The 19,205-nt window shown below is 44.2% G+C and overlaps 1 protein-coding gene across 1 annotated transcript; it reads right to left on the minus strand.

Moving 5' to 3' along the window:
* Positions 1–5,507: 5,507 nt before the first annotated feature.
* Positions 5,508–10,567, minus strand: LOC308265345 (uncharacterized protein C1orf53; the record flags this gene model as incomplete). Its single annotated transcript, XM_080698997.1, has 3 exons — positions 5,508–5,579; positions 6,841–6,942; positions 10,301–10,567. The coding sequence occupies 3 exons, from the start codon at positions 10,565–10,567 to the stop codon at positions 5,508–5,510; spliced, it is 441 nt and encodes a 146-aa protein (XP_080555123.1).
* Between the last annotated feature and the right edge of the window lie 8,638 nt (positions 10,568–19,205).

The raw sequence follows: 19,205 nt of genomic DNA on the forward strand, positions 1-19,205 counted from the left end.
TGTCCCCGCGAAGGAGTTGGTCGCGCTGTTAAATGGTGGTGGTACTGGCAGGGAAAAAAAAAAAAAAAAAAAAAGACGTGCGTCAGCCGGGCAGGACAGCCCGGGTTCCCCAGGCACCTCCTCCCATCTGATGGGGCGCGTCCCAACCGCGCGTCCCGCGGGGACCTCGGGTACTGCCTCGAGGAAGCTCCTGGGATGCCCGGGACCTCCGCTCCGCCTGGGCAGACCCATCGGGATCTTACCTTGATGTCCAGATATCCGACGTTCCCGCCAAGAACTCGGCTACTGGAGGAGGAGGGCGGGAGGTGGCAGCCAGAGCTGCGGGCTAGTCCCCGCGTCTCGCAGAGGGTCCCTCTGTTAATCCAAACGAATAAAACAAACCTGGGATGGGATGGGGGGAACCCTTTCCCCCTCCCCAGTTGACCTGAATCCTCGCCTCTGTTCCTCGCCCCCCCCCTTTTATTTTATTTTATTTTGTTTCTGCTTTCAAATCAGAAAGGGGAGGAGGGAGGAATCTGCAGAGAGCCCAGACGCCGGCCGGTGCTCGGACGCGCGCTCCGAGGCTGCGTTCTGCCCCTCCAGCCTCTCCATAATCCGAGGAGGTGTTAATGGAGGACTGGCGGTAACTGAGCCTCATAAAGCCCTGAGCATCTTGAGGCTCGGGCGCAGCCGGGGGCGGGGTGGGGGGCTGGAGTCCCGCAGAGCGCCCCGGGCTTCCGCCCCCCCCCCCCAGCCAGCCTTTGCCTTACCGGAGCCAGTACCTAAAAGATGCTGCCGCCAGCTGGTGCCTGCCTAGACGGCGAATGGGCGGTAGCTCCTGCGGGAAACCCGGCTCAACCATTGACTGCTCACCCACCACATCCCCGCCTTCCCTCCAGATGCTTCCTCGGCTCTCCGGGCTTCTAAGCTGGACATCAAAACCCAAGCACTTTGGAGAACATTTTGGGCTCCAGGACGGCCTTAGTGGCCCGGTCAGGCCGGGGCTCCGGGCATCGCTCCGCTCCCAGGCTCCTAACTAGGGTGTTGGATGGCGATTAACCTTCCCGGAAGAGGGTCTCAAACGCGGGCAGACGGACGTTCACCGAGGGTGCAGCCAGACAGCGGACGGGGCGGGGGCCTCTTTACCTGGTCTCAGGTTCCCGAGGGGCTGCGGCGCCACGGGCGCAGTCAAGCCGCTGGAAAGTGGCGGGACAATCCGGAAGCCAGGCCTCGGGCCAATTATTTACCCACTCCCCCACCTGGCGCGCCCCTCGCAGTCGAGATGGGGAGGCGGGGGATTATTGCTAGGCTCCCGCGCCAGTGGAGAAGGAGGTGTGAGCGGTGAGATTGGCAGCTCCGGGAGGGAGGCTGGTCGGGGTGCTGGGGTGGTGGCGTCGTCCTCCCTACCCGCCTTCGCCCCCTTCCCCCCCATGGCATCCCAGTTCTTTGGCTGTGCGTGGGCCCCAATGCCATAGGCCGGGGGCGCCTCGGGGCCTCCCAGGCACCAGTGGAGAGGATTGGGGGCGACACTTGGGGCTGTGCGGAAATGAAAGCCAAGCAGCCCCCGCCTGCCTCACCACACAGTTTAGGGGAGGCAGGGGACAGGTCGGGAGGGCGAATTCTAGTCCCTCAGCTTCCTCTTCTCATCTCAATGCCCAGAATGTTTTGCCAGAGCACTGAGGGCAGGGCAGAGACCCTTCTTCTACCCCAGCACTTGACTTCACTACCCAGTTTCACCAGCCAATCAATCCCACGACTTTACCTTTTAAGCTTCCTGCCCTCCCTCGACTTTCTCCTTCCCATGCAGGCCTCCCCAGCCCTTTCGTCCAGTACCTCCCTTATCTCGGTTAGGTTTTGCAGCCCGGAGCGGACTAGACTCAAGAGTTCAGCTTCTCCGCTAGTCGGGCGGGGCCATCGAAAGGGTAGAGGGCGATACCCATCTGACAGCGCTTGGGTGTTTTCAACACATCCCTGTCCAGAGCAGCTGTTTTTAACCTCCTTTAGATCACCAACTGTTTAAGGCACTTCGTAACGATATGGATTCCACGTACAAGCGGGCATACTTAAGTGCCCACTAAGCTTACACTTTAGATTACAAATAGAAGGCAGGGAGCCCGGCATGGTGGAGCACACTTGTAATCCCAGCATTTGGGAGTCCAAGACAGGAGGATCACAGGTTCGCAGACAGCCTCAGCTACTCAGGGTGACCCTTTGCAAATCAGGGAGGCCCTGTTTCAAAAATAAAGAATAAAAAAAATAGGGTTAAGGGTGTCACTCAGAGGAAGAATGCCCCTGGTTTCCACCCCCAGTACCTCAGGAAAAAAAAAAATACAAATATAAAGCAGGGAGATTGGTCCTTGGGAGATCTCCAAATCATTCCTTTAGAATGTATAATTCTCAAGTTACCATTCTCTTTAAAACCATAGTTACAGAAAGGAAGGCTTTAAGAAGGGATGTTTTGTGTCTTGAGCCTAGCCTCAAAACCGTGGGAAGAAGGTTCAACCCCGCACTCAGATGATGAGGCACACACCAAGATGCCAAGAGGTCCAGGGTTGGCTGACATTCCAGAAACAAGGCAGTCTCTGGCTAAAGATAGCTGTGGGTGCTTGGTACATTCACAACCTTTTCTCAGAAATCAGGTTTTCCAGAGGCTATCAAAAGGGGACTCCAACATACATACACTTAATTTCCATCTCCTCCTCCTCCTCCTCCTCCTCCTCCTCCTCCTCCTCTTTCTCCTCCTCCTCCTCCTCCTCCTCCTCCTCCTTTTCCTCCTTCTTTCTCTGAAGGGAGAGAGAGTTTTCACATCTCAGAGTACCCCTTCATTGTTACAGGCTAGGAGGAAATAGCACCAGGTTTTAAATCCCCCACCAATGGCAGGCATCAGTCCACAGACTCAAGTCATTGCTAGAATTTCGAGAAGATAAAGTCGCAGGTGTAGACAGGAGTGGAGGGTGAGGGAGGGTTCTTATGATCTGGCCAAGGGCTGTGTGGCCTCAAAGTGCTCAGAGGACAACACACAATGGCCATTTCTCTGATAGGGAGCACGCCTCCATCCCTAGTATTATCCAGAGACAAATGGGAAGCAAAAACCCCACTAGTTAATGATGCTGGGCTGCATGTAGGGAACAGACTTTGAGAACACCTTTAGAGAAGCCAGGCTGTGTTCAAACAGAGATGGAGGCTGGCCCAGAGAGCATCTCCTCTTACCAAGGCCAGATCTGTTACAAACCTTGTTTGGGGATCCCAGTCTTTACTCAAAAATAACAATCCGTCTCTTCCTTGCTCTCTGCACAATGGAAGAGTGAGGAAGGGGCAAGAGTGAGGGAGCAGCTCGATGCAGAGCCACCTGCACCAGGCAGGCTGAGGGAAGACCCTGCAGCCCCCACCCCCAACCCCACTCTGCAACCCCAGCTTCCCTTGGGTAGTTGGGTGTTAGAAACAATGTAGACATCAATCTCCCTTGATTTATTGCGCCCTGGGGCCGCAGACTCAGAAACCTCAGAAGTGGAGGAGCAGCACCAGAGTTTATTTAGACTGGGAAGTCTCCTTTTCTCTGCATCCACATGTGTTTGCATATATACACCTAATAAGAAACTTGAATTTTTTTTTTTTACTTTACAATGTGCGAATACAATATAGAGCTTAAAACTCTTGCAGTGAGGCCTATTTATGTGGTCATATTGTGTTTAATGTGGGAGCACCCGCCCTGCTGCCACCCCAGGCTTGTGTGGTTCTCCTGCATCTCTCCAGAACCACAGCCAACTTCAGACCACAGCTCCAGGCTCTAGGTGCAGCCAAGAGGAAGGGTATCCCTTCCTAGCTCCCTCCCTGACCCAGCAGCTCCTCTGCAGGCCACCAAGCAATGCTGTGGTTCTGTCGGAATTGCCTGCGTCCCATATAAGGATCCTCCAATGATGGTTCATTTTCTTACCGGGCTACTTCCTTTTGGCAAGCAGTGCATTGGAAGAAAGCAGGCCACAGGAGGCAGTGATCCAGAAGCTATTTCCACCTACCAAAGTGCTTTCTCAGAACACTGCCTTACATTGGGCTCTTTTCAAAATGAACTTCCTTTCCTCCTTCCCTATTTTCTCCCGAAAGATGACTTTTTCCAACTCTTTTCCCTTCTGCGCTCCCACTAGCTTTGCTCCTTTTCCAATCTAGGGAAAAGGGGGAAATAGCTGGTTTCATCTTGACCTAAGAATGGAAAGCAAATTGGCTCACAAGAATCCTCCTGTCTTTGGAGAAGGCTGACCACCTTCTCCTGCTCTCCTCCTCCAAATAATTAAAGGATAGGACAAAACCAGGTTGGTAAAACCCATTCTTCTGAATCTAAGGAAGCTACAGACCCCTGTCATGGTCCTTGGGAAGTGCTGCTTGGGGCCCCACAGTTAAGAGCACCGGCAGAATGAAAGGGGGGAGGGCAAAAAGTTCCAACAATATTTGGAGGTAATTTTGACACAAAAAGACAGAAGGTCATAATTAAGTGAAATGTTTGAATTGCTAGACTATTGCATATTTTCCTCTGAGGAAGGGCTTATATTTTGAATTGAATTTAAGAGCAGGCACCAGAACCCTCTAGTTAAGATCTAAAAGCCCTAGGGGGTGTGAGGGGGGTCACAGACAGGCCTGAGGCCGACCCCTGGGGAATTGAAGATTCTTTCAAATTCTGGGAGGGGTCAGTTTCGGGCAAAACCAACCTTTCAAGCAGCAACAGCTTTTTATTGAATGTCTTCCACTGACTAGGAAAGGGTCTCCTGCCCCCACGGAGAGGCAGAGAAGAAGCTGTGGAGAGAACAGCCCCTGTGAACTCCTGACTCAGCCTGGGCACTGACACCTCCTAGGGCATCACCATGGTGAACAGAATGGGTAGAAAGCCAATAATAAAATGTCTAAAGATAGATTTGCATGGGAAGTGTCAAAGAAAATGGAGGAGGACCTGGTGGAGGAGAGAAGAAAAGATCGGTCTAAATGAGGCATCTTCAGTGGCCCGACCCCCCAACTCAAGATGATTTAAAGTTTTTATTGAAGGAACAGATGGAAGATGAGAGCATTTCTTGATGCAGGATGGCACTTCTTCATATGCTGCACAGCATAACATTATATCAATCTCCTTATAGCTCAAGATATAAATAAAGAATGTGCTCTTCTGTTTGCCAGCAAACCCCTATCCCCTTGCATTGCTAACACTGGTGAGAAATCAGTAGGAGAACCAACACTAAGCAAAATCAGGAGCAATTCGTGTGACCTGGTTGCTACTTTTATTTAACAGAGCAGTCATTATTTTCTTTCCCCAACATATGTGTCTTATAATGAAAACAAAAAAGAGAAAGGAAAATAGCTATCGATGTGCTACTTTGGAAGCACATGACATGTGTTAGCTCTTTTCATTTTATTGATGTTCTTTTAATATATGTATTTAAAATTAAACTAGTGCCCAAAGAGTAACAACACAGACAGCAATTCTAGATTAGGGTTTTTATTTTTCGAAATACAAGTTCAGTTAGAGAGCAGAGATGAAATTGTTGTCAAACGTAAAAATACGAATTGAATTGCTTCTTTTTAGATGGATCTTTAACATTGACTTGACCATACGGACACTGCAGAAGAAATAAAACATATTATTAGTAAATTATTTAATAATCATCTTTAAAAAAAACTCACGCTGCTGATGAAGAAGAAAAAGATTGCTAACAACATTATTTAGATCATTTTGGTCTACCGAGTTTTGCAACTAAGAGGACAATAATGGCAACCTCAGGCAAATGGTCCTAATTAGGGCCCAAGAACCATTTCCTAAATGCATCCTTCCAACTTTAAGAATTTTACTGTCAAAACCCACTCTTAGAAAATCCTCAAGACCTCAATTTACTCAAAGCTTTTAGGCATTTGATTAGAAACAGCTAATGGCACAGGTAGGAACATACATAAAAGTGAAGGTTGGATTTTTCAATACTGGCTACAATTAATACGTATATTTAATGTTCACTCTTTAATTATGAGGAGGGTTAGTTAAAGGAAATAGCACCTTATTGCAACAAAACATACAAAGTGTTCTGTAAACAGAGGTTAAATTTATCATTTTAACTCTATAATAATTTACCTTAAGGTTACGCCTTTCAATAGTAAAAACCTCATTTTTATTTCTTCTTTGCTTAGAACAGGGAAGGAGTAGTTAGTTCATCTTAATCAGTAAACAAAGACATATATCTACTGACATTGAAAGGTTAGGATAAGTACGGCACTAAATTTAGGGCAATTTTGTTTCATAGTTATTATAAACACAGACCAGGAAAAAAGTAAAAAAGAACAGAAGAGACAGAAGAGAGGAGAGAAGAAGGGGAGAGAATGAAAGAGAAGGAAAAAAAAAAGAAAAGAAAGAAAAGGGGATTGAAGGGAAAAAAAAAAGAAAAAAAATCTTTTTATCACTTCAAGGAAAAGCACCTCTCAATGCTGGGCATATTTCTATATATTCAGTCAAGAATGAAGAACATGCATTCTGGGACCTAGTTTGCAACCTTCTTGATTTCTTTTCCCTCCTTCTTTGTATGTGTCCAGTGAACATAACTGACTTGAAACCTCGTGAAAAGTTTCCTCCTAATAAAGAGCTCCCATGAGTTTCCAATCGCAGCATTTCAAGCACTGATGCTCACGGTGCAAAGTTACAAAATTCCATTAACTTTAAAGGTCCTATGTTGGCACTAAGGACTTCATTGTCCTTAGCTAAAGCAGCTTGTGAAAAGTGCACTCCAGGTCTATTTAGCTTCTTTTTTTATTTTTTATTTGGCTTGTTGCTCAAATAATAGGTATTTACGAAGCACCCGAAAGCTGCTGCTGGAAGGCAAGCGGTTTGGGACTCACGTGTCTGCAGGCGGAGCCGCAGCAGGAGCCTCTCTGCAAGTGGGCGAGCCGCGTGAGCACCAAGTAGCCCGTAGCTGGGTCCACGTAGTTCAGCTGATCTGCCTGAAGAGCAATAGCATCAAACAAGTCATTAACCTCCAGGTGCATCCGTGTTCCTTCCATCCCATTTCTATTCCTAAAATCTCACAAAAACTACCAACAACAGTAGACTTCCTCCCAGCCATTTGGGTAACTCTGGCCATGGAAGACTGAAGGCACTCTGACATTATATACAGTCCAACTTTATGTGACTAAAGGAGAAAATGTACAGTTGGAGAAAAATGAGAAGTTGATGGAAAAACAAGAACTGCTCTATGCCCAATAACTATGCAGCCCCTGCTCTGATATTTTTCATGCAGTTCCTAGGTAACAAGCTTAATAACAGGAGATTTAGATGATTTTAAGAGCTTAAGAGGCTGAAAATGAACTTTCACTCAGAAGTTGCAGTTGCAATTTCAGTACTTAAAATATGTGGATAATGATTTAAACTTACAGGGGAGGTGCTAATCAAAACCAACAGTCCTTCATAGAAAAGGACAACCTTTGCTATTATTGAATTTTTTTTTTTACTTTCATGATTTCATGATGTGTTATTGCATTGCAGGTTTTGCCCTATTTTCTTTCTCTCTCTTTTTTTTTTCCCCTGAAGTGTTTCTAGTTCTATTTTTAAGTGAAAAAAAAAGTATTGTTTTAACATATTAGCACTCACTGCTCTCTCAGGTTTGATCAAGGCAACTTTTAGTAGACCACTTCACATGCCAAGGAAGCACCTTTTTTTTTTTAACATATATCCAACCATGGTAAAATAAATAAATAAATAAGTATCCCAAGTATTCTGTGAGAAGGTAAGAGTGAATTACAACCTCTGTGGGTCTGCATCATTTAGATGATGTTACATAACTTTGAGATTTTTATATAACTTCCCCATGGACTTTTTATATTATTTAGTAACACAGTGTACCACTGTTGTATAGAACCTTTTCGTTAAATTATACATGAAATTAGCATGCCTTGTGACACTTTTTTTTTATGAGTCATGGGCAACTTCAGCTATTCAGTGTCTTTTGACTGGGTGCATATTTTATTTGATTAAAACCAACTATATTTTATGAATAAAGTATATAGCAAAAGGACAGGACCTGGTTCCCTCTAAGACATTTCAACAAAGCTCGACTGTAAGCCCCCACATCCTTGGACCCCATAAGCAAACTACAGAAAACTAAGAACACTAAATGTTACTTTGAAATGACCAATTGTCAGGACCTGACTTCTTTATTTACAAAGCCTGTGTTTAGAGACTTGGAAGAAAAACAAAGTGGCTTTCTTTTCAGTTTCTGGGAGTCTTCAGAGGGCAATTATCTGGCAACCTGAAAGCCTAACAGGTTGCTCCTGCTGCACCCAGGCCACTCTCTTGCTTCTTATGTTCATGGAGCTCCTCTGAGCTTGTTAACTGCCCACAAACTTAATTTGGCCTGGGTAAATGAGCTTCACAGAGTGGTGGTGACAAAGATGCTGCCGTGGTGCACATCAGCGTGGGGAGAAAGGGAAGAGAGAGTCTGCCTCTGGGCAGGCCCAGAAAGACCCTTGAGAGCAGCTCTGATTTGTTGTAAAAAAAAAACAACAAGCTTGTTATTGGGTTTACTTATGGCCTCCTGGACAGTCATCTTACCCGGATACTGACACTGATGTAACAAGTATGGATTCCAGAGTAAGAAAAAGGTTTTCTTTCCCCAAACTGACAGAACTTGGCTTTACTGGTACTTTTCTCTAAGAAGAAACTTTTTGCTTACAGCACCAAATTTAGATGGGAAGTGTGGGAACAAATTACAGCTGTTGTTTTTAAAAGTGGCAAAGCGCTTGTGTGGCAAGTGCACTGCCCTGGGGTCGATCCCCAGCCCAAAAAGACACACACACACACACACACACACACACACACACACACACACACACCTTTATAAGTGTAAACAAGAATGATCAAAAGCTGCCCCGGTGGATTCTTGATGAATCTTTATTCAGTTTTAACATTGAATTGAGACAGTGGGTTCTGAAGGCCTACAGATTGTCAAAGGAAAAAAAAAAGTCAACTCTGGACAATCTGCAGGTTTCTTCACTACTCCTTTGGCACAAGTCACACCTCCAACACTAGTTCTATTCAATACTGCACTCTCTCTCTCTCACTCACACACACACACACACACACACACACACATTAAATAAGTTAATTTATATCACTTTTCTCTCATAGAAATAGTTCTCCTTTGATCTCATGGTGTCTTTTTAGTAAAGGTAATAAAAATGTTCACATGCTACCTTCAAAATCCTGCGGTCTGAGGTGTGTGAAAAAAAAAAAAAGTGGAGGAGGGCTGTGGGTGTGGCTCCGCGGCAGATCGTTGGTTTAGCAAGTGCAGGGCTCTCCCTTAGATACCAGGCACCAAAAAGGGGGCTGGGTCCGCGAAGGGAAATGGTGGTCAGTTCAGATACTGGCGGTAACTAACTATTGTCAAATCTACAAGAGAATAAAACGTAGCTCAAGGGTTTCTAGGAAGAATAGAATACTTCACTGAATTTCCCTCTTGCTCTCTTAGAGGGAGGGAAGGGACCAGAGACACGCTATGGCAAAAAATTTAGTGAGTCCTGTAATCCCAGTAATTGGGAGGTTGAGACAGGAGGATCACAGGTTCCAGAACAGCCTCGGCGACATAGCGTGTCGCTCAGCAACCTAGCTAGCCCGTTTCAAGCCAAAAAAATAAAACTGAGCTGGGGGTGTAGCTCGGAGGTAGAACGCCCCTCGGTTCAATCTTCAGCACCAAAAACAACAACAAAACCCCTGTTTTTCATTATTCAATCACTGGATAGCAAACTGTTTAATACTGCAGACACAACACAGCCTGTCTTCCCCTGATTTTCAATTCTCCCATCTCCATCAATCCCTCAACACCCCCTTCTCCCAACACAGGCGCACACTCGTGTTTAAACTCGAGTTGAACTCCGGCGCCGATCGGAAATCGAGTCACGCGGTCGCTCTGGACAGACACACGGGAAACTCTTTGTTAGACAGCGAGAGTGAGTACGCCCTGGTTCCCTCCCAGAGACGGGTCTCGCTCGAAGCAGGGCGGGGGGGGGGGGCGCGTGCCCGAGGCCGGGGCGGGACCGCGGAGCCTCCCGCAGCATCTTCCGCGAGCCGCAGCATTAGCGCAGGCGCAGACCAGACGGACGGAAGGAAGGGCAGGGGAGGACAGGGCAGGAGGACAGGGTCTCACTACGCAGGCGCAGACCGGTGGCCGAAAAGGCGGGGGGGGGGGGAAAGGAGAGAGGGGTCTCACTGCGCATGCGCGCGGTGAGGCAGGGGGGGCAGGGGCGGGGTCTTGGCGCGTACGCGCTTGCGCACACGACGTCAGGCGGCGGGGCGGAGGACTCTCACCGCGCAGGCTGCGGCGTGCAGCTCCGCGATCCGCTTCTCCGCCGGCGTTAACTCTTCGTGCTCCAGGCCCGGGGCCGCGCTCTGGGGCTGGCTGCTTTGCGAGCCGGGCGCGGCGCGGTCGCGGTCTCCCTCGGAAGTAGCTCGTGGGGTTAGGCTGAGATGCTGTTGGAATCCAGCTCCGAGCCGGAGAGGTGTGGGCGGCAGGGCGGCGGGGGGCGGCCTCCCGAGCGCGGCGCCCGCCAACGCCCGCAGGCGCCGGGCCGCCATGGCCGCCGCGGCCCCCGGAGGCTCTAGCGCGCGGCCTCCGCGGGCTCTGGCCTCCGACCTCGGACCCGCTGGGGTGGCCGCCCCGACCCGAGGGCGCCGCGGGGGACCGGCGAGGAGGAGCGTCCGGCCTCTGAAAAGGACCACATGGGCTTCCGGGGCCGCCGAGGAGGCGCTAGCGAGGTGCGGGGCGTGCGCGAACCGGCCGCTCCCGCCCGGACCGCAGGCCAGGGCCCGGGTGGACTCCCACCCCCAGGTCAAAACACGATTCAGCATAATCGCCACAGTTGTTAACATCCCTGAAAGTGAGGCTTGTTGCTGCCATCTTGGGCTTTGTAAGAAAAGACACTGTAGCCCGGCGTTGCGCACATCTGGTATCTCAGTATATGGGAAGCTGAGACAGGAGGATCGCAGGTTCGAGGTTAGCCTCGGCCGATTAGGAAGTCCAAATGCAACTTAGACACTGCTTCCAAAAATAAATAAATAAATAAATAAATAAATAAATAAAGTAGGGCAGAAGGTGTAGCTCGGAGGTAGAGTGCCTCTGGGTTAAATCCCCAGTACCACACACACATAAGACAAGGCTCATTGTTTACAGGTAACATGTAGGCATGAAGTTAGAAGCAGATCCTTCATGGTGGGTGTTCTTTGGCTCACCGGAGAGTAAAAACCAAAAGTAGAATGTACACGGAAAGAAAAGGTGCTGTTTCCGTGTTCCCAAGTACTTGCAAAAACTTGGACTAAAATTGTATTTTCTCTTTGCAAGATGAAATTGAATTTGAGAAAATTTATCACAAACATGGGAGGTAATAGGATAAAGTTAACATCACGCCCACCCCTAACCCCCAGTCTGGATTTCAAGTGGAGGGTTGAAAAGTAACCATTTTTAGTGCTTTTCTGTATGGAGAACTGAGGGCAGGAATTGATCTTTCAGGGCAAAAGTAAGCTCTTTTAGTTGTCTAGTTAGACTGATGAGCTACCATAGTCCCAACCCTTTTATGGTCTCTATTTGCCTTACAATTCTGTAATTGCATTTTTATTTTCTTAAACCTTATTTAAATAACTATTGGTCCATTGTAAATCTCAGTGTATTAATAAATTGGAATCTATTTTGTAAATATTTTGTGTTGGCATAATATATTTAGGATTTGGAGACTCTAGTGTTCTGAGAAGAGTTTAAAAATCTGTAACTCTTAAGGAGAGATACTAAGGAAAACGAAGCAAGGGACCAAACTTAAAACCAACATTGAATAATTATAATTAGAAAAGAATTTTCAGTAAGTCAGCCTCACCATCTCAAAGAGAGTAATTATTTATTGCATCGTTTTTTAAGTTGAGAATTGTGACCTACTGATAGACCATGATATCAATTCAAAGGATAGGGACAGTATTTTACAGAAATATAGACAAGACCAGATTTAATTAGAAAATGAGAGCTTTCTACCTCTGAGCTACACCCCCAGCCCTATTTTTAATTATTTTGAAACAGGGTCTCACTTACAAAGGGCCTAAGTAGTAGCTGAGGCTGTCTGCGTACTTCGATCCTCTTGTCTCAGCCTCTCAAATGCTGGGATTACAAGTGTGTGCCACCACACCTGGCTCCCTCCCATTTTTATTTGATCTTCAGTGGGTCATTTCATGTCAAGTAATGTGACTTTTATTTTCAAAAGCCTCCTGAGAACTTGACCCTTAGCTTATTCTAGTATATCTTCATTTCTTTTCAGATTCTTTTATCATAGTAGACAAAACTGTATGAAAGTGGGGGCACTAAGTCCTACCTTAGAGTCACAGACGAAATTCTCACTTTATGAAGCATTCACACTAGATTTACTCTAGAAAGAATTTTGCTATAACTACATATAACATTCTGTCAGAAATATTTTATGAGTTTTCCTATCATATGTTGATATTGAACATGCTTGTATGTTGAGGGCAGGTTTTTCGGGTATGCATTTTCAATGATATTGTTTGGTTATTATTATACTACAGATTGAACCCAGGAGCACTCTCTCACTGAGCTACATCACCAGCTCTTGAGACAGGGTCTTACTAAATTGCTTAGGCTTGCCTCAAACTACTATGAAGCCCCAGGACAGGAGAAGCCATTGTCCTTTTTAGCAGTCTTAACAGCCCTATCTTCATCATGGGTTTATTCCTGAACCAATCTTATGTTCAAATGTTCATCTTAAAATATTTTCCATTATTCCTCTAGTTTCCCTCCAAAATCTCTTCCTCTGGTCTCTCACAAGAATTTGTGCCATTTTAGCTTTTCATATGAAGTAATTCTTTTGGCATTGTTTTCCCACAGCACCATAAGACAATAGGGAGCATGTCATTCTCATCTTCAAATCTTGACAGCCCATCAAGTCCTTTTGCACATAGTGAATAATGAAAAGTGAATTTCTGATTGGATGAGTGAGTCAGTGGTTCTTTATTCTTGAATACATATTTCTAACTACTGGATGAAAATGCTATATGAAATTTAAAATTATTTTTTGTAGGTAATATTGCATATTTGAGGATATTATGTATTAATGGTTGCAAATAAATTTTTTTTAAAAAAAACTAAGTGAAAAGAAATACTAAGTCTGCAGTCTTATTAAGTAGCAGTGCCTTATTTTACTGACAAACAAGATAAGTATGTACATTGTCAAATGATCGAAACCCTAGAAATGCTGCCTGTAATTGACTTTATGTATTATCTTCTAATGAATTATGAATATATTGAGCTGTTAGTGGACAGATTAGTGCTGGAGTCACAGAGCTACCACAGAGTATATCATCTGTATACTGCCTTTTTTATTCCATTCCTTTTTGGACACTGATTTATGTATTTGATGTTTTTGAAATAGCCGAATGGTATGTTATGACATGCCATGCTCCTCGTAGAGCACATTTTCACTATCAATTCTTATGATTGAGAGCAAATGTTACATGCCCCTAAGGTTGCCTATAGGGAATCTTTTTTTATTTAATCGGATATCCAATAGCATACTTTGTTTCACAGAGCTGGTCTTAGAAAACTCTTTTGGGAATTATAACCATTTCTATGTGCAAGCCCAGCAAATCTCTGCTGACTTCACAGTGGATGCTACTCCACCGACATTTCTTGCCTAGAGCACTGCTGTATTTGGCTCTTATTTTTCCATTTTGTTTTTGTTGTCTTGGACAAGTGTAGATGGGCTGTGTGATATGAAGTAATTGAGCCCTTTCATCCCCTCTTCCACCCTCTCAGTCATTCTTTAATGAATAATAGTCTGATTCCCCCCCCCAACTTTAAGTATCAGAAATGATTTGATTCATACAGGTAAGTACCTGACTAAAACTCCATGCTGATTTAAAGTGGGGGGTCATCTTTACCTCAGAGCTATTCTCTTAACCTCTTGGACCTCAAATTCTTAAAATGTATGTTTTTAAAGTTACTATTTTTCTAACTTCTTTAGGGACTTGTCTCTAGCAGTCCCCAGCCCATTGTTTCTCTCACTGTATAATTGGGTAATTTAATCCATGTTCATGTTCTTAACCTGTTAACTGTGATCTCTGCATGACAGTCAAAGCCATATGAAAGCAGCATATTTACATAGTCACCTACCTGCTGGGTACATGCATTTTTTTTTATTTTTTGGTGGTACTGGGGGTGGAACCCAGGGGCTTTCTACCTCCGGGCTATACTCCCAGACCTATTTTATATTTTATTTGGAAACTGGGTCTTACTAAGTTGCTGAGAGCCTCACTAAGTAGCTGAGGCTGGCTTCGAACCTGTGCGATCCTCCTTTCTCAGTCTCCCAAGTGTTGGGATTACAAGCGTGCGCCACCACACCCAGCCTGGGTACATGCTTTTAAAAATAATCCCAAACGCTTCATGTCCAGTGATTTATTGTCTCAGCCAGCATTCTCATGCTATAATCCAAGACATTGACCACACAATGTAGAGGAAAGAAAATGTAGCTGTTAACAGTTTTTGTTTATTTGTTTTGTTTTGTTTTGTTTTGTTTTAGAGCTTTTGGGTTCAGTCTATGTGAGACCAGGGATTGGAGATCTCAGGACATGGTGGCAGGAAGTGAAGAGAGAGAGCGTGTAAAGCTCACATCATGGAGGCCAGAAGCAAGCAAGGAGATTCAAAGACACAAGCAGTCCCTAAGGCCACACCCCAGGACCCACCTTCTCCAGCACAGGCCACCTGCCTAGGTCATCACCGATGAGATTATAACCCTCAGAACTATGTCAACCCTGAACATTAATAAATGAGCTCTTCAGGGGACATTCTAAGTCTAACCATAACAGTCATCATTAGAAATTTTTTTTTTTTTTTTTTTTTTTTTTTTTTTTTGTGGTACTAGGGATGGAACCCAGGGGCATTCTACCTCTGAGCTACACCCTCAGCTCTATTTTTTATTATTTATTTTGAAACAGGGTCTCAGTTTCAAAGGGCCTCAATATGTATCTTAGGCTGTCTTCAAACCACAATCCTCCTGTCTCAGCCTCCCAAATGCTGAGATTATAAGCATGCGCCACCACGTCTGGCTGGAAATTTTACTTCCCCTTTTATTTTCTTTTAAAACAGCCGCCCAGCTGTTTTTCAGTAAGTTCTGTGAGTTTTACTTGTAGGTAAAGTTTCTAATTGTCTCGAGTTTGTCCACAATGCCTCAATCTGGTGCTTTTTTTTATGCTTCTTTCGTTTTAGTTCATTCATAATCTTTTCTTTCTCCAACTATAACTGGAACAGAATGGTTCATTAATGTAAATAATACATAATGAGCACATACTGTGTAGCCGCACCCTCTGATAAGTGCTGGAGAGTCATTGTTCATATTTGGCATGTGCGGTTTATTCTGGCAAAGATTATCTTATCTGTCATCTCCACCTCGATGGTGTGCTCCAAGTGGTGGTGATTACAGCTGACCTTCAGGCCTCAGCCCACATCACCTCCTCTACCTTGCTTTTCCTGACTTCTTGCTTCTCTCATCAGTCCCCAGTCTCCTCAGCAGGATGAGCTGGGTGCCCAACTCAAGGTTCCCACGTAGTCCAAAGCATGACTTGACATTTGTACTTTCCTTTTATTATAATTTTATGTTGATGAGTTTTTAAACTGTGAGGTCTTTAAGAATAAGGATTATCTTGTCTTTGCATCTCCAGTAGCACAAATACATAGGAAATGCTAAACAGAGAAAGGAAAGGCTTGTTTAATATGTGAGTGAATGGGTAGTGACAACCAAACCCCACATGCAAATCACATAACAAAGAAATGATACAAATGCATGTTCTAGTAGTCTATGGTCAATAATCAGTATTGGGTGGTACCAACACATCAGTTGTTCTAAGACCCATATACTAAGATAACAAGGTAACTGTAATTTTGTTTGGCAATCTAGTGAGGGCACCCCCCCCCCCCAACAGTCTTTGAATTAATGGTAAATGCAGTGTACGGGCAGCATTCCAAATGAAGTAAGTATATGTTGACAGTGAAGCGCCGCCTTGTTAACCCGGAACAATCATTCCAATTATAAACTACATGCGTACAATCACTGTCACATAAAATATCCAGACTAATTACGTCTTGCCCTTTTGTTTTGCAAGTATTAGAAATGAAACCTACTCTTAATGTCTATTCAATATTAACAGTGAAGTTGCCAGAAAGGATGTTGCTAAAAAAAAAAAAAAAAACAGGGTTTTACATTGTTCAAATAAACAGATTAATATTATGCCTTTAAAATTGTATGGAAAGCCATTGTGTTATAGGATCCCCCGCATACTAACACATTTGTAACAGAGATGTGGTTAAGGCCATAAGTGCAACATACAAATCAAGAGTGTTGTTCTTTGCACTCTTGTTGCTGCCTAAGGGAGAAAAGCATGTCCACTGTTCCATGACTGGAATGAAAGGTACACTGCGTTTGAGGTCAAATACCCATGACATTGACATGTATGACTAGTCTACTGAGTATGGTACATGTTAATATCTTCCCTGTGGTGGGTACGAGTGATATGCCTCAGTGATCAACACAGCACGCGCAGCCCCTTTAGGTTTTCTGCAGGTGTAAAACGGATGCATCTTCGGAATTGCTGGGGAATATGATTCTTCTGGCGCAGCTGAATTGCACTGTTGCTGTGTGGGCTGTCATATTTGTATAATTCTGCAAGGATGTCATCAGCATCGGTTGCCCTGCCTAATCATATTTTTTGATGGCACATTTTGGATGGTATTGTTGTGAGCCAACCTTGCTTGCATTACATTATGGGACCAATAATAATGGAAAAATAGAGGCTTCATGGCCGACTGAGCACTACAAAATAGAAGTGCGGTGCCTACAATGGAAATTTCTGAAATAACATTATGTAAGAAACTTAATTATGTAATTTCTCTGCCAGCCTAAGTTCCATGATAATAAGAGCATGTGTATTCTGCTTGCCATTTTATTACAGTTAGGAATGATGATTAACCAGTAATTCAGTGAATTAGTAAATGCTTGAGGACATTAATCCTATTCCACATGGCCTTGCATGTGGAAAGAGTATTGCCTTCAATAGCATGAAAATCGCTGAATTATTGTGAGGGAGAAATGAGATATTGTATATAAAACATCTTAGAGATACCTGACACTCAAGAGGGGATCATAACTGTTACCTGTTGTTAGTACTGAACCCAAAAATCTCTCTTTTGCTTTTAGTTCTTTGAGAGGTTAGTCATTATCTGCATAATAGTTCAATTGCCTACTTTACCATTAATCTTTAATAGTATGAAGCTTAGCTTGATTGAATGATTATTAGTTTTGTATTGATGAATGGTAAAAGCTTGCTCTCTATGTGCATAGTTAATTAGATTTTTTTCATTAATGAAAAGAAAAATCTTTTGTACAGTGAGCCACAATTAGAGTTTACATTCCAGAGATCATGTATCTAAAGCAGCTTGATTCTAAGAATTTAAATCACATATTCACCAAGTAGTCCTAAATTGTCATATTCAGCAATGGATAACACTATTCAGAATAGGAAGGAGTCTTTGTAAACTTCTTGTTGAGGAAAAGTCTAATGAAAGAAGTAGTGTTTTAATGAGAATAAAGGATATAAAGAATGTTTATGAAGAATGTAGTTTTGATAGCAGTATGAATTGAAACCTTGTTTGGGGCGAGGGGAAGATTGGAAGAGTGTTTGTAAATGGTATTGGTTGGGACACTTTTGACCATCAGGAACAGCAAATAACAATTCTATTTGCTTAAAATGAGAACAAGAGTCATCTGACAGAAGAAGTCCTGAGCCAGATGCTACGGCACAGGTTAGTTCAGCGGCCTCCTGACAGCAGCAAGGCCTTAAGTTTAAGTTCTCTTCATCCTTGTGCTTTGGTGAGTCCGTGGGTGCTTCTCACTGCCCACCTCAGCATGACAGTCCAGGCACCAACCCCAGACATGGCAGCATACAGGGAGAGAAGGATGCCTTGCTCCTCTCTTAGAATTTATCATGAGCAGGCCAAACACAAATAAAAATGTAAACATAATGTAAAAAAATACCCATAGTCTTGCCACCCAGATCAAGAAACAAAACACTAAAACACAGTTATAAAACACAGTTTTAACTCCTTGTGCGTGCCACCAAAAACATGTTTTGCTTCCTCCAGATTGCTGTCTTGTATTATTCTAAGTGTGCTGTGGTTCGGATGTAAGTGTTCATCTAAAATATGCACTTGAAACCTACTCAATAAAGTGATGGTATTAGAGGCGAGGCCTCTGTGAGATGCTTGGGTCCTGTGGGCTTCACCTTCCCGAATGGGATTAATGTCCTCATAAAAGGACTGGTGAGAACTAGCTCTGCCCTTTGGCCTTTGCATCTTTTCTGCCATGTGAAAATATAGTGTTCTTTCCTTTTTGCCCCCTTCCTCCTTGAAGGGGACACAGCAAGGAGATGCCATTTAGGAGCAGAAAATCGCCCTCAGCAGACACCAAATGTGCTTGTGCCTTGATCCTGGACATTTTAGCCTTTTCATATTTTGGTGTAGCTGTTTTTTTTAGCGTATAACCTCTAAGTTGGCTGGAAGATGCTTAACCTTCTCAGCCTGGAACTGACTACACTCACCAGTCATACTCTCTCACCTGGATGAATATAAGGTAGCTGAGAGCCGTATCCAACCCTGCACTTTCTGTCTCCACCTACTACTCCATCACCCTTTGATCTTCATACCTTTCTTAAGACATGATAAATTATATGTCCCTTCTCCCAACAATAAATTCCAGCTCTGAGCTATGACAGCCTTAAGGAACATAGCCATAGCTACTAGTTTCCCTTGTGATACCCAAACTAAATCTTTTTATGTGGTAGAGATACCCTAATCAACATTAATATAGCTTTATATGATATGCATTACCTATATTCTTGAGCTAAATTCAGACACTTGATTCAATTTAATTATTATAGCAATTTAAGACAAGTGGCAGATGCATACTAATTTCTATTATACAAATGAGGGAACTGAGGATGAATGTTACTATGTAATTTTTACAAGGTCACTATCTAGGAAATATCAGAGCTAGAACTGAAACACTGTGATTGGAGTCAATCTGATCTTTAATGTACTATCAAATATATTTAATGCACCAAATCCTTGGGTTTTATTGTCTGTATTGTTTTTGTGTGGCACTGGAGAGCGAAC

This window comes from Muscardinus avellanarius, assembly GCF_963383645.1.
Source record: "Muscardinus avellanarius genome assembly, chromosome: 7".
Lineage (NCBI taxonomy): Eukaryota > Metazoa > Chordata > Mammalia > Rodentia > Gliridae > Muscardinus > Muscardinus avellanarius.